The sequence below is a fragment of the Indicator indicator genome, chromosome 11, assembly GCF_027791375.1.
Source record: "Indicator indicator isolate 239-I01 chromosome 11, UM_Iind_1.1, whole genome shotgun sequence".
Lineage (NCBI taxonomy): Eukaryota > Metazoa > Chordata > Aves > Piciformes > Indicatoridae > Indicator > Indicator indicator.
This window is the reverse complement of record NC_072020.1, coordinates 19,719,149-19,735,801: the sequence shown is the minus strand read 5'-3', so window position 1 is coordinate 19,735,801 and position 16,653 is coordinate 19,719,149. Positions and strand designations below refer to the sequence as shown.

At 43.2% G+C, this 16,653-nt stretch overlaps 1 protein-coding gene across 1 annotated transcript in view; it reads right to left on the bottom strand.

Moving 5' to 3' along the window:
* UMAD1 (UBAP1-MVB12-associated (UMA) domain containing 1) overlaps positions 1–16,653 on the bottom strand; it is a 78,597-nt gene that overhangs the window by 3,309 nt on the left and 58,635 nt on the right. Inside the window, exon 2 of the mRNA XM_054385133.1 lies at positions 16,414–16,499. Within this exon, the coding sequence (XP_054241108.1) occupies positions 16,414–16,499 (86 nt within the window). The remainder of the gene's footprint in view (positions 1–16,413; positions 16,500–16,653) is intronic.

Sequence of the window (16,653 nt, the reverse complement as noted above, 5' to 3'; positions counted from 1 at the left end):
TTAAGCTATGTGGTGCAATCAAAGCCAAGGTTAGGAAATGGCTTATATTTTCCTGCATGCATTCTCCAAGCATTTATAGAACTGCAAGTCTTAGAGAATTTGATATCCCACATTAGTCACACTGCTTTTGACTTAAATGCCTAACTTATTTATCCAGAACACAATCTATTCACAGCATATTCTCTGGACATTACCTAAACAAAGCACTGCCAAATGCTATGACACACAATCCTGCTATGAGAAATATTAATTGGATGCACTTAGATGATTGCCAAACAATTTACATTCTGCCAAACATCACAGAATAAAAACCAAAACCCAAACAACCAAAAAAATCAGTTAAAATTACAGAAGATATAGTAATAAAATTTAATTCAAATAAGGAAGGTGCCCTCTTCATTCTTGGTTTGCCATCCAAATGAACAGGGATGAAACAAAAAGTATCTAAAGATATATATTTAAGCAATTTGGTCTAGTGGGAGGTGTCCCTGTCCATGGCAGGGAGGTTGGAACTAGATGGTCTTTAAGGTCTCTTCTAACCCAATCCATTCTATAATGATTCCTCCGTGGTCAAAGGTCTGAATGACAATACACAAGACATAGTCCTCATGGAGTGTGCTTCAGAAGAGGGTCCAGAAGAGAGCCATGAAGATGAACAGGGGACTGGAGCAGCTCTGCTATGAGGACAGGCTGAGGGAGCTGGCGTTGTTCAGCCCGGAGAAGAGGAGGCTCTGGGGAGACCTAATAGCAGCTTTGCAGTACCTGAAGGGGGCTACAAGAAGGCTGCAGAGGGATCTTTCCAAAGGCCTGCAGTGATAGGATGAGGAGCAATGGTTTGAGATTAGAGAAGAGCAGATTCAGATTAGATGTTTGCAACAGGTTTTTTTACCATGAGGGTAGTGGAACACTGCAATAGGTTGCCCAAGTAGATGATTGAGGCCCCATGCCTGGAGATACTCAAGGTCAGGCTGGACAGGACTCTGAGCAACCTAATCTAGTGGAGGGTGTCCCTGCTGACCGCAGAGGGGGTTGGACTAGATGACCTTTTGAGGTCCCTTCCAATCCCATCCTATGATTCTATACAGAAATATGATTTCAGGCAATTTTGTGGTATTGCACCAATAGTGCAGCACAATGTAACTCAGGATTTAGGGAGCATTGTGCAGTTACTTGTGATGTATCTAGAAACAGAACTTGTCTTAGGGGATTGCTCTTCCAATTGTGTTTCAGTGATGGTTTTTATGGCCTTTTTAGAAAACGTGTAGAAATTCCAGAGTGAGCATCTCCATTGAGGACAATGATTCACTTTTCAAAAACAAACAGCAATGGCAAAGAGGAACAGAAGGAAGAAGAAAAAGTGTTCGCAAGGTGCTCTGAATGTTTAGCACTTTGTATGCAAAGCTTTAAGCTAGGAGGAAAGGATCAGCAAAACCTTGCTGGAGGAGGGAAAATGGTATGTGACAGGATAGTTTTTAAATGTCACCAAAAAAACAACCCAAAATATCAACAACAAAACACCTCCATACCCAAGACTACAATAAGTATGCACCACCTTCTTGAGACAAGAGTCTACTGGAGAGAGTCTAACAGAAGCTACAAGGATGATGAAAGGACTTGAAAATCTCTCCTATGAAGACTGAGAGACCTGGGGCTGTTCCATCTTGAGAAGAGAAGGCTGAGAAGGGATCTTATTAATGTCTATGAATATCTGAGGAGCGGGTATGAAGATGAAGGTGCCAGGCTCTTTACCATGGTGCTCAGTAATACAAGGAATAAACTGGAACATGGGAAGTTCCACCTCAACATGAGGACAAACTTCTTTACTGTAAGGGTCCTGGAGCCCTGGAGCAGACTGCCCAGAGAGATTGTGGAGCCTCCTTCTCTGGAGACTTTCAAAACCCACTTGGATGCGTTCCTACATGGCCTGCCCTAGGTGATCCTGCTTTGGCAATGGGGTTGGACTTGATTATCTCTGGAGGTCTCTTCCTACCCCTAACAGTCTGTGATTCTGTGTAAGAAGGGAAGAAACCCACCCAGATAAGCACAATACATATGCCTGAGGTGGTTTAGAAAACTTCATGTGAATCCTAAGAGCTGCTATTCTTCTAATGCTCACTCAAAAGCTTAGCCAGCATCCCCTCCAGGGACTTGAGAAAAAAAAAAAGTTATTTCTATCTGGGAAGAACAAAAGTAAATGGAAGAAGCAGTGCTGGAGACCTTGCAGTAGCTTGTTGCCACATCCAAATGGCTTCTAGTGGCTTGCTTTCTTTCTCAGCAGTCAGTCAGTGAGTGGGATTGTAACACTAGCCTAAGACTGGTGGTGTCAGTGGTTGCAGCAGGGCACGCTTCCACGCTGAAAGCTTCAGGCTAAGAGCGAGTCCTTGGAGAGGCTTTTAGGAGCAAGAATGGCTGTCAATGGAAATCAGCTTTTCCATTTGCTTTGGGCTCTTGTTTCCCTGCTTGTTATGCTTCTCATTCTGTAATACAGCAGTGATTTGTCTTTCTTAAAGAGCTCCTGCTCCTTGTACAAATGTTATGTGATTAGTAGGTAGCATGGTTCCTCCCCATTTATCAATATTGCTGCTCAGGGTAAAACAGAACCAGATTGAAAAATAAGCATTTAAGAATAGTTTTACTGATTTGTGACATACATTTCGAGCATTTTTCTTCTTAATTTTCCTTTTCACTATTTCTTTTTCATTTTCTTCCTCAAAGTATGCTTTTCAGCTGCTCCTTGGACTAGAAAGGAGTCAAGGTGAGGTTAACATTGCTGAAATATTAAAGAAAAAAATTCTAAAGAAAGAGTGAAAAGTACCCCTAACAATCTACAGTTCTGCTTTGTTGCAGCAAAGCTCCCTACAGCGTTATCCTGGCCTGAAGAGAACAGCAGGGGAATCTTTGCTAAAGCACACTCTGAGTGCCAATAACGATGGACATTTGCACATCCTTACTGGCATCAAAGCACATTAGGAAATTAGGAAAGCGTAATTATTTAGAACTAGCTCCTTCTCTAACAATTCAGTATTTCAAATGCAGGACAGACTTTCTGTGATTGGTACAAGCTCTGTGCCCTCTCCAAGAGCTAAACCTAAACATGTTAATCTCTGCAGAGGGGAAGAACTGTGAGGCTGCCATTTGAACTCTGCGTACTCCAAACGTTCCACAGTTAAAATGTGTTAGTTTTACTATCCTAGCAGATACTAGAGGTGCCTGTCAGATTTATTTATGAAACACAAATGTAATTCTACCCTAAAAGTATTCTTCAGTACCACAAAAGACTGCAGATCTACCATCTAAACCAGTTACCTCTTCTGCTCACCCTGGAAGAACAAATTTTTTTTTTTGTTAACAATTTCACAAATCAGAACAAAATTAAGGTTCTGTTTTTGCTTTCACAACAATTGGGCACAAGAAATACTTGGAGGAGGTTTGATAACAAAGTTAGCAAATATACTGAACTTAGTAGAGCCAAAATTCTGTAATGATATTTCTATTCTTAATTTATCCTTTTATTCACTTATTCCTAATTTCTAGCATTTAATTGTTCCATTCAGTAACTGTCCAAAGAGAGACCTGAACATCTCAAAGGTCGGCATCTGCCATGGCAAACCATAAAACTGAAAAAACAGGGATAAGGTCCAACATGCAGACAGATACGGAGAACTAAGAGAAAGCACAAAGGAGGAGAACAGAATTCTAAATCTTTATTAAGCCACCTTCATTTGCCACCAGAATTAAAATAATTACACTTCTACCTTTCCTGATATCCCAACCAATTGTAGCACTTTAGAATGTGATATTTGAAGAGCTGTCTCAGCATTTATGCCCTCCCAGCAGCAGGGTTCGCAGAGTCACAGAATGTTAGGGGTTAGAAGGGACCTTAAAAGATCATCCAGTCCAACCCCTCTGCTGGAGCAGGGTCACCTATGCCAGACCACACAGGAACGCAACCAGGAGGGGAATGTCTACAGAGGAGACTCCATGACCTCTCTGGGCAGCCTGTTCCAGGCCTCTGTCACCCCCACAGTGAAAATTTTTTTCTGATGTTCACGTGGAACCTCCTCTGCTCCAGCTTGCGCCCATTGCCCCTTGTCCTATTATTGGGCATCACTGAGCAGAGCCTGGCTCCATCCTCCAACACTGCCCTGCACATCTTTATAAACATGAATGAGGTTATCCCACAGTCCCCTCTTCTTTAAGCTAAAGAGCCCCAGCTCCCTCAGCCTTTCCTCACAAGGGAGACATTCTGCAATGGACTCTTTCAAGCAGTTCCCTGAGGCCGTTCTTGAGCTGAGGGGCCCAGAACTGGACACAATATTCCAGACGAGGCCTCACCACAGCAGAGTAGAAGAGGAGAACCTCTCTTGATCTTTTTTGTGGCCTCTCTGTGCCTATTTGGAGGCCCCTAAGCTTAGGGCACTGTCCTAACAGGTGAATTTTGGACAACATTCCCCTCTGCAACATGAACAGTGTGGTAAGAATTATCTTAGAAGAAAGAGAGGTGTTGGTTTAGTAAGGAACAGTTTATCTGGTTCCTCTGTTCCTTCAAAGCACTAAGGAAGCTATTCATAGCAAAGATCTCACATAGCATAATAAGCAACACGAAGAGTGTTCAGAACGTTGTGCTTCTGCCAGTGCCAAGGAATGTTCCTATCAAGGCCAGATGTGTTGGTTTTTTCTCTTTATTTTTCTGCACTATGTATGCTGAAAGATTAAAAAGTTCATGAAAATGACTCTAGTCAGTAAACTGCAAGCCAGAAGAACCGTAATTGAAAATGCAGGCAGCGACAGATACCCAGCAGTGCATTCCACAGCCACAAATCACAAGTGAAGGACAAGTCAATATATTGCAAAATGAACAGAGAAATCTAATGCTGATAATGGATTTGTTCTTTAACTTCAGTGTCATCCACGAGCACAAACTACTCACATTTATTTTGCTGTTATCTTAATTCTTGATGCAATACAAACCCCACGTAACTTTTCAACATGGTGGGATTTATCGGAGAATCGTAAAACGGTCTGGGTAGTAAGAGAGCTCCAAAGGGCATCTAGTCCAACCACCCTGCAGTGAGCAGGGTCATCCCCAACTAGATCAGGTTGCTCAGAGCTGCCCCGAGCCTGAGCTTGAATATCTCCAGGGATGGGACCTCAACTACCACTCTGGGCAACCTGTTCCAATGTTCCACCAGCCTCATGGTAAAGAACTTGTTCTTAACATCCAATACTAAATCTCCTCTTCTCTAACTTCATTTTCTCTCATGCTATCACTGCAAGCCTTTGCAAACAGTCCTTCTGCAGCCTTCTCATAGGCCCCCTTCAGGTACTGGAAGGCAGCTCTAAGTTGTCCCTGGAGCCGCCTTCTCTCCAGGCTGAACAACCCCAGCTTCCTCAGTCTGTCCTTGTAGCAGAGGTGCTCCAGCTCCCTGATCATTTTTGTAGCTCTCCTCTGGAGACTTGCTCCTTCCTGGGCTGACAGCTCCAGAGCTGGAAGCAGTACTCCTTGAATAATTGACATAGTCAGGAACATCCATGAAGTGTCTCCCCCGAACATTAGTAGCAACAAGAGGAAAAAAACAGAGGGATAACAATTTCCATCCACAATAAGAAGGAAGAAAAAGCAAATTATCTTGGATTTGATTTTCAGGAAAAAGTTAATTAGAGTGTACAAAACAGAATTACTAGTCTGAACCTAAGTGAAGCTTCCTTCAGCAATACCTGCCAACATCTTCAACCATGCTTTCAGAAGTTTTGTGATGTAACTAAACCCCTAGATCTTCCTAACAGTCTCTCTCTTCAGTCTGGAACATAAATGGATTCTCAGACAGATTCATGGAATGGCTTGTGTTGGAAGGGTCCTTAAAGATCATCTAGTACCAACCTCCCCACCATAGGCATGGACACCTCCACTAGACCAAGCTACTCAAAGCCTTATCCGACCTGGCCTTGAACACCTCCGGGGAGGGTGCATGCACAATGCATGAATGAAAACTGCTGCACTAAGTGCTTTGTTCTGAGGTTTTCATTGTGCTGCTTAAAATCCACTCATGAAGCAAGACTCTCAACGTGTCCTATTGAAAACATTAGGCAAGTATCTCCTAACACAAGTTTCCCCCTGCTCTCTCCATAGACAATCAAGGCAGTAAGAGAAACGAAGGACGGATATTTGACTTCAAGTTCCTCCATACACAGTCTGCAGCACTACTCAACAGCACCTTCAGCAAACAGCAAAGAGCTTGCAAAGCTCCTATCTACAAAGAGTAACAAGACTTAGTTACCCTCAGCACCTACTGCTTGGGCTTTTGAGATGCAGGAATCAAATCAGTAAAAGACCAGTTTTGGTCATCTTATTAGGTTGCTATGGAGGTGTTCAAGAAACGTGTGGACATGGCACTTTGGGATGTGGTTTAATGGCCAAGGTGGTCGTAGGTTGAAGGTTGGACTTCATGATCTTAGAGGTCTTTTGCAACAAAACAATTCTGTGATAGTACGATCTCTTTCAAGTAAAGTGGCCTCTTTCAGCCTCCTGGTTCTCTATGGAAGGAAGATAATTTGACCATAATGAAAAGGAAGAAAGGTACTTTTTTTGGCTTTTAAAAGAGATTTGGTTTTTACCAAGCAGGTCTACAAATTGTATTTCCACACTAGAACCCTGAAATTTACAAGCAAATAATTTCCAGTTTTGTGCTTTAGATAAAATCTGCAACCCAATGCACAGTCTTTCACAACTCTGATACAACTGAGGAGTTGTGAAGTTTGGGGGAGTCTTTCAAGGCAGAAATGACAGCAGTAGCACGTTGTGGTGAAAGGGTCCACCCACACTGATGGGAAGTACAGAAACATATTCCTCTTTTACCAATATTAGCATTTTGGACTGAAATAAAACCGTTTTCACTTCATATTTCCTTTCCATTGGATTGCTCACTGATGTTTGTGGTGGGTTTTATGTTTGGTTTTGTTTTGTTTTTTTTTTTTTCCTCCACCCCAGGAAGTAGGACTGAAACTAACCTAAACCCATTGTTATTTTCCCTACTTGGAGTTTAGATTCATTAATAAGCTGCCCTTTACTACAGTCTTACAGCTACCATTTCTTGCTAATGCATCACGTCATAACTATCATAGTACCATCAGGCTGTATTAGAACAGAGACTCATCGAGTGATGTATGATCTACATTGCATTTTAGATCAATTTTAATATTTGGAAAGCCCAGAAGGGTTGCTCTCCCAGAGGCAGGGTGACTGACCAATCAATTTGTTGACAGCAGCAAAGTGAACCATCATTACTGGCTTTTAGTCCAAGCACATGTGTTTGAGCAAGAGACATAGGATAATCAGGAGTTTTATCTGGGGATTAAGCTAGTCAGAAAATCCCAAAATTACAGGAGGGCTAAAAAATGTGATGGGAACATCTGGGCATCCAATTTGAGCATCTCCTGCTACAAATAACCACCCAGTGTAACTGAATAGGCTTGTAATTAAGTCAAGCATACAGTGAGTCTGCCTAAACTAAATAGGGAGGTATGCAAATTGTGCTTCTGGATCCATGTGCCTTGGTCATTATTTGGAATGTATGTTCCTTTACAAAAGCCTGGTTCTCAAAATGAAGTGGCTGCCAATGAGGCCAATTTCACTGTTTAATGAACATTTTACATGTAAGTATGTGCACTGCCATTTATAGGCCCTAAACAATGAAAATAGATCATGTTTGCCTGGCATTCTTTGCCTACAGGAGGTGATTTTTATCCTTCTGTTGCTCAAATCTTACTACCCTGACTCTGGACTTCACAGGCAGGGAGGGCTGTGGGAGGGAGGGATGCTCCAACCCATTTGCTGTGTTTCCATGTATTGGCTGGACAGATAGAACATTCAAATCCCATCCTGAAAGACTGCAAGTAAGGCTTCCTCAGTTCTTGTTGCCATGAAAGCTCAACCGAAGTTAAACAAAGTGTCCAACAGCACTGCACACTTCCAAATTGCTACAGGGAAGCACTGCACTGGGTTTTTAGACCTGACCTCAGAGAGGAAGTTGGTGACAACCATGGTAATTCACATCACTCAATTTCCACTCCTCTGTATCTAAAAATATAATGCTTCCCTTTAAGAAAAATACAATGGACATACCATTCTTGATGTGAACCATGATCACCAAGCACCTGAGATAACCCCAGCTGGGTATCATGTGGCACACACAACAAGTATAACTATTCATTTTAGAACGGAGAAAAACTCAAGGTGATAGTCTTATAAGATACCTCCAGGTCTTACTGGTCAACCCTGGATCATCAGATGCACAAATCAGAGTTTATAAAATCTTGCTTGTGAGACCATTGCAATGTGACAAGCAGAAACAGACTGTTTTATGGATGATCATGATGGACTGGGACTTGGCACCACCCAAATCTGATACTGGGGGTAACAGGAGTCAGGTTTGAATTCATGCTGGCCAGCCTGGTCACCGTCTCGGTAGAGGTTCAAGAAATGGAGAGGTTGGAGTAGATGATCTCTAAGGCCCCTTCCAACCTAAACCATTCTATGACATGGCACCTAGGGAAATGATTTAGTGGCCATGGTGGTGTTGGGTCAATGGCTGGACTTGGTGATCTTGGAGGTCATTTCCAACAGAAACAATTCTATGATTCTAGTTATATTTATTGCTGTATTTATATATAATATCTACATTTACCCTCCCTTCCCTGCTAAGCTGTCTAGCTATCGAGGACTGACAGAATTGCCCTGGTCCACACATTCTGGAGGTCTTCCTAGTATGAAAATCTCTCTTCAATAGTTCAGAGAGTGAGATGGACATTACAATAAAATGAAGCTTTATAAAGTTTATGTGCTACTGCACAGTAACAGAGTTGAATTTTTTTTTCTAGCTGACTGGGATATTTAACTTTGTTCTCAGTAAGCTCACAAACAGACTGTGCCTTTCTTCTCAGATGTCAGCTCTATTTTGTATGCCCATTCAATCTGTGAGTGCACATGGACCCCTTGAAGAACAACCAGAGATTTACCCTACAAGCTAAGGATGGAGGGAGCTAAGACAGATGTCCACTGGAGACAGGGACACTGATAATCAGTCACCCTCCTTAAAAGATATTAAAACTTCACTTCCTACAGATTAGGATCATATACAACAGTTGAGTAAAGCATCAGATCTTTCTTATGATGGTTCCAGCACTCAGAGAAAAGTCCATGCTTCATGACTTGCAGCAGTCTTATTCCAGTCCCTCCTAAGAGTGGATAATTTCATTGATTATTACTTCCATATCAAATTAAGAAGAGAGAAAATATGGACCAATATGCTTTAAGGGCTTCAGATATTAAAAAAAAAAAAAAGGAAAGATCTTGGAGTTAATAGGACATATGACAAACAATTAATCTAACCAGGCCATGACTGGAATTCTATCTTATGAGAGCTTAAAATAAAAGCCAATGTAAGCAGCATTTTCTATAGACACGGTATTTTGTCCAAAAAGGAGCAAACCAATCACAAATATTGGTCAATTATTTTGAAATATAACCCACTTTCTCTAAAGCAAATGTAGCAAGTTCCAAATGATGCAGTGAATATAGCCCAGAACATCCTTGAGATATTAAATATAGGATCCTCTGAACAATCACTTAAGAGCTGGGTGAGTGAAAAGAGACCATGATCTGTAATAGCTCCTTTTCCAAATAATTCAGCCAGGTTTTAGTAAAAAAAAAAAAAAAAAAAAAAAGGCAATAAGAAGTCTGGAAAGAAACAACTGATTTTATTATTTTTCTAAAAATAAAAAAAACCAAAACCCCTAGAATTGTATCTTAGGGTACCTTAGAAGTTGATCAACTTGAGCAATGCTTCCTAATTTCTCTAGAAGAGCAAGAATAAAATTAAATTTCCCCCCTCCTCTGTGCACTCACAGGTCCTATTACCTCTTCCTTGGTAGTTTGTATTTCTGTCTTTCCAATTGATTCATATGACTCCGAACCAGATGCCTAGAACACTTATTTGCATCTCTCCAGAATCATTTTATAGCAGATCAATTTAATGAGCATACTATCTCCTAATTCAGATACAAAAAAATATTTGATTCTCTTCTATTTCACTACTTCCCCAAATGCTGCACACCAGTATTTAGATGCAGAAGACCACAGATAATTTTCCATCTCTTTCAGGAAATGAGGATTTTCTACTTGCTGTGTTCTCAGTTTTTAGTAGTAAATTGGGAAAAGCAAGGGCACAAGGATCACAGCAGAATGATTGCGATTCATAAAGAAAATGATGTCCTATGATGATAAGTATCACAGCAAGGTATATAATTAAGAGTGGCCATAACAACAACATATAAATTAGATAATTATGGATTAAGCAATCCCTCTGGGGATTCTCTCTTGCCCTAGAAAACGTATAACAAGCTCCTTAGATAGAAGGCAGTAGCTATTAAGTATCTGAGGGAGTAATAGGACTATAAAGAAGAAAAAAACCCCACACAGCAGGAGAAAAAAATCTTAAATTTACAATCTAAAGAGAGCTCTCCTTTTTGGCAGTTTGTTTTAATACTGGTAGAGATTTCACCCATTAAATCTGCTGCTGTCTGTCGGCTAAGGAGCACATGTCAGATTATCAGGAAGTTACAACATACACAAAATAAACAAGAGCTGCTTCTTAAAGCAGAGAGAATCAAACCACTGCAGCTATTACCAGAAATGTTATTTCTTTGTGGATGTTGTTTCTTACATCAGTTTAATGCTCCCAGGTGTCCTGGCCACCAGTCATACAATAATCTTGATAAATCCTAATTCACAGCCATGCCATCTGTCAAAAATATTTTGTGATGTCTCCTAATAGATATGCTACATAATTGCTCTCACAGTAGGACAGAAACACACGGTTGCACTAATGTGCTTTGCAGCTCATTAGCAAAAATAACCCCACCACATTACTGGGGTTGCCAGCACTCTTCCTATACCAAACCCCAACCTTTCCATTCTGTTATTGTCTATAGCCTTAAATTCCCAGTGAAAGCAGAGAGAGGCTGAATTATCTGGAAAGTGTACTGTAAAAAGGGAAAATTCTCAAGCATGACAAAATAAACCCACAATCACTTTCTGTTATGACGGTGTTGCAGTTCAAATGAGAAGCTTTGTTGTATTTCACAGTCACAGAGAGACTAATTTAAGTTCTCAGCCCTGCAGTGCGCTAAGCGTTTTGGCCCTAATCCAGAAGAGCACTTAAAATGTGCCTATGACTTTTAGTTCATGAGCCTGAAGCAACTTCAGTGGGATCATACATGCTTGATTAGGCCCAGAGCACTCATTACCCTGCTGGACAATGCATCTCCCTAGGACTGCCTCAGAGTCAGGAGATGACCCTCCCAAAGCTCCATCCGTACTTACAGAGATGGAGAGGGTGCTCCACATGGGGCTGTGCAAAGCAGGTGCTTCTGGTCCCACTCTCTGTAGCAGATGATGAAACGCTCTGCACTTTGGCCACAACACCCCCTGCCAGAGCTCCAGGCTCAGGGCAGAGTGGCTGGAAAGCTACTCAGCAGAGAGGAACCTCAAGGTACCGGTTGACAGCCAGCTGAACACAGGGCAGTGTGTGCCCAGATGGCCAAGAGAGCCAATGACATCCTGGCCTGGATCAGGAATAGTGTGACCAGCAGGACCAGGGACATGGTTGTGCCCCTGTGATCAGCACTGGTGAGGCTGCATCTCAAATACTGTGCTCAATTTTGAGCCTCTCAGTAGAAGATGGACATTGAAGTGCTGTAGCAGGCCCAGAGAAAGACAACACAGCTGCTGAAGGGCCTGGGGAACAGGGCTGGTGAGGAGCAGCTAAGGAACTGGGGTTGTTTAGTCTGGAGAAGAGGAGGCTGAGGAGAGACTTCATTCCTCTTTATAACTCCATGAAAGGAGGTTTGAGAGAGGTAGGGGTTGGTCTGTTCAACCAAATAAGTGATAGAACAAGAAGGGCCTCAAGTTGCACCAAGCGAGGTTCAGGTTGGACATTACAAAGAGTTTCTTCACTGAGAGGGCTCTCGGGCATTGGAACAGGTTTGCCCAGGGAGGTGGTGGAGTCCTGGTCCCTGGAGGTGTTTAAGAATCATACAGGTGTAGTCTTTAGGAATATGGTTTAGTGAAGGACTTGTCGGTGTTAGCCTAATGATTGAACTTGATGATCTTAAAGGTCTTTTCCAGTCTAAGCAATTCTATGATTCTATCTGGACTAAAGTTGGCTTTTGAGAACATTCTTCCTCCAACAAGTTTCCAGAACCTGCAGTCCCTCTAACACATGCAATATCAGAACCTCTTCAAGCAATACAGACTGCAGGTATGGCAGTTGTTACAGGAAGTTCTGTTACATGTTGCTAGTTGCAGCAAGATGGTCTCAGTGTAACCTTTCATTCGTGCACAAGGTTAATTTATGCCAGATTATACAAAAATACATTCAGTGATTGCACAAACAAATCCAACAGTTCCTAAGTAAATGGGAAATTCCAAAGATAGTGACAGTTACCAAAAACACTCCAGAAGACATTTGCTTCCAAAATCAGACTCGACCTCATTTCCCTTTTGAATACAGAAGTGACCCGTGGACAAAGTATTACTTCATTCTTCTTCAAATCACACTTCTAAAAGCACTGCTATGTTCCACAGTCTGCATTTACTATCTTCTAAACTATATTTTCAAATGAAAGCAAGTTTCCAGCAACTGAAAGATTCATTGATTGGTTTGGGCTGGAAGGGACCTTGAAGATCGTCAAGTTCCAACCCCCCATGCCATGAGCAGGGATACCTTCCACTAAACCAGCTTGACAAGGCCTTATCCAGCCTGGCCTCGAACACCTCCAGTGCTTTGTGTGTCCCAGGCTACAGCTGGTAGAGAAATCTTGACACACCAGGCTTAGAGCTGATTCAGTCTGGTGGAAGACTCCACTAGGCTGTTCTCAAAGAAAACCTGTCACCGTAAAATGGTAATCATCCCTGCCCAGCAGCCATCCAAGCACCCAAAGATGGGGAACTAATCTACCTAGTACTCCACTGATGGGCTATTTGGAGATCCATTTCCAAGGACCACTGTGCCTTTGGAGATCATCAAGTCCAACCCCCCTGCTAGAGCAGGACCATAGAGTCCAGAGCAGGTCACACAGGAAAGCATCCTGAGCTTGAAATTCTCTACAAAAGAAGACTCCACAACCTCTCTGGGGAGCCTGTTTCAGTGCTCTGTGACCCTTACAGGAAAGAAGTTGTTCTTCATGTTGAGGTAGAACTTCATGTGCTGCAGTTCACATCCATTGCCCTTGTCCTATCACAGGGCACAAGTGAGCAGAGGCTGTCCCTTCCTTCCTGACACCCAGCCCTCAGATATTTATAGACATTGATTAGATCCCCTCTCAGTTTTCTCTCCAGATTAAACAGCCCCAGGTCTCTCAGCCTTTCCTCCTAAGGCAGTGCTCCAGTCCCTTAACCATCCTTGTAGCCCTCCATTGGACTCTCTCAAGTAGATCCCTGTCCCTCTTGAACTGGGCAGCCCAGAACTGGATACAATATTCCAGGTGAGGTCTCACTAGGGCAGAGCAGAGCAGGGAAGAGAACCTCACTTGATCTGCTGGACACACTCTTCTTAATGCACACCAGGATCCCGTTGGCCTTCTTTGCCACAAGGGCACATTGCTGACCCACAGAGAACTTGTCCACCATGACTCCTAGGTCCTTCTCCACAGGACTGCTCTCTAGCAGATCACCTCCCAACCTGTACTGGTGCAGTTTATTATTCCAGATGCAGGACTCTACACTGAGTGAGGTCCACAAGAGAGCTTCCAAACTCAGATGTTTTACAGGTGCTTACTTGAACTGACAGTCACAACTACTTCAACCTCATGGATAATCGGGACAAGAGAAAAATGGTTACAGACATAAGCTCCACAGGGAAGGGCCAGCTCATAGGGGCAGTCTCCAGCCTGCAGGGTTGGTTTCTGTCATGGCTTGAGAAGGGTAACAGCACAAGGTTTGTCCTTGGGAGCCGAGCGCCAGAGGACACATCAGGGATGCCCAGCAGTGGGCCCCAGCACATGAACACCAAAGGCAGGGATGAGTCTCCCAGGTCTCCTGGGCACAGGGACTGCCTTGGGCCAGCAGCCCAAGGTGCACATCCTCTGCAGAATGCTGGGCAGAGGGCAGTGACTGGAGTGATGGTGAATACTGGGCAGGGCTGTAAGGGGGGGGGCAGCACCCTGATGTCACAGGGCTGTCACCTGACAACATCAGTGACAGCACCTCAGGCCAGCATAAAAGGGAGCATCCTCCTGTGTCTGTTGCAGACCTGGCCCAGCAGCAGCCCAAAGACATCCTAGAGAAGGCCCTCGAGTAGCCAGTGGAATGACTTGGTGAGGGCTGAGGAAAGAAGACCAAAGGCTGTACAAAGCTACTGGAAGATGAGAAAAAAAATACCAACCCTGGAGGTGCTTGTGGTTATCAGACCAGGGCTAGGGCTTGGCCATCTCTTGGGAAGCATGACCAACCAGCCTGTGGGAGGAGGAAGCAGGTCTTGCTCCCATGCTCAGGGAATAGCTGACCATCACTGCTGGAATTAGAAAGTAATTTTTTTCCCTTGGGGTGATTAGCACTGGTCCCTGGGGTTTTTTTGTCTTCCTCTGCAGCACTGAGCATCACCACTTGTCAGGGCTCCTCTGCTCCCTTTTGGCTTGGTTACTTGCCCACGCAGCACGAAGATGGCCTCTCATGCCCTGCAGGTGGGGGGAGGAAGGCTTTTTTCCCCCCATGATGTGCTAGGAGATGTCCCTGGGGTTGTTTTGCCTTCCCCTGAAGCACTGAGCACAGCTCCTTGGCAGGCCTCTTTGGGGTCCACTTCAGGATGAAACTGCTGCTCATGCTCCATGAAGCTGGCCCTTGTGCCTCACATGTGGGGGAAGGAATCTATGCTCCCAGGACAGGGAATCTTCTTGGGTTCCCTGGGAGTTGCTTCTTTTCCTCTGCAGAATTTACAGCCCCTTGGCAGGACTTCTCCAGGCCATTCTGGCCAGATTTCTGTTGCTTGTGCTCCATGAAGCTGGCTCTTGTGTCCCACATCAGGGGAGAGGAATCTTTCTATGCTTTCAGGACAGGGAAGCTTCTTGGGTTCCCCAGGAGTTGCTTCTTTTCCTCTCTAGCACTTAGCACAGCCTCTTGTCAGGCCTTCTCTGGATCCTTTTGGCTTGGTTCTTGCTGCTGCTCTCACACCTCCAAGACACCACTCATGCCCTGGCTCCCTCAGGCTCTCTTGCACAGCCCAGCCTTGCATTGGAGCAAGCTCTGCTCTTGCCTTGCCTGGGCACTGTGTTAGTGATTATATGACTAACTGGCTCTGAAACAGGTTTGAAAAATAACATAAAAGAATATAAAATAGCATAAAATAAAATCCTGTTTGCAATTATATCCTTTGTGCTTTGCGTCCTTTCAAGTGTTTTTGAAACTGGAAACCTCCTGGCATTTCAGGTGCATAAGAGGCTCATGGTTCCTCTACTCATGGTGAGCACAGACAGCAGAAAAGAGCAGTTGTGTGTGATGCTGAGTTCTGCACAACAAGCTCTGACACAGGGCTGAGGGCTCAGTATCAGGTAATGACAGGACTAGTGGGAATGGATCCAAGCTAGAGGAGGGGAGATTTAGATTAGATGTTAGGAAGAAGTTCTTCCCCATGAGGGTGGTGAGATACTGGAGCAGGTTGCCCAGGGAAGTGGTGTAAGCCCCATCCCTGGATGTTTTTAAGGCCAGGCTGGATGTGGCTCTGGGCAACCTGATCTAGTGGAAAGTGTCCCTGCCCATGCAGGCAGGTTGGAACTAGATGATCCTTGAGGTCCCTTCCAACCCTGACAGTTCTATGATTCTAAAATAAGCATACTACTTCTGGAGAAACACTCTGAAAAGCCCTCTTCGGTACACATGAATTAAATATTTACACAAACCAGATGAACAACAAGATGTCCAGATCTCCAGGCACACAGCAGAGAAACAGAAAGCAAACACACAAAGACAGTCTATTATACTCACACATTTATAACATGCAACTTACAATGGTAGCTGTGGAAATAAATGACTTATGTAAATGTTTGCATTTTCCATCACTACTCACTATGCTAATTACTCTATGCAATTCATTAACATTCTAGCTACAATTTCATGCTTGCCTATCCCAAATATAAAAATAAGATACTCAGCAATATCATACAAGCAGCCCTCTAACTGTTTCTTTTTCAAATCAATATTGGTGACCTTGATAGTATCACCATCTAATTAGCAATGCTTCCTGTATGATAGATCACAAGGAAAGTGTGAGCATGATGAATCTTCTCTGTAGGACATTAATGCTTCTAAAAAGGGCTGCTATAGAAGTTTCATCACTTGTGTATAAGAAAACAGTCTCTTACCTGTGGAGGTTGGTTGTACATTGGTCTGGTCTCTGGAAATGAAATTTTATCCTTTGATTCTCTGTTATGATCATCAATTGTGTCACCTAGCAAAGTGAAAAATTACATATTAAATCACTGAAAGCCTTCATATTTTACATAGAAGAAGAAAAAAAAAAAATCAAGTCTTGAGTCTTCCTAAAATCAAATTATACAACATCCTTGGAAATGGGGAACTCTGTTGCCACTTTTGCATTTTAC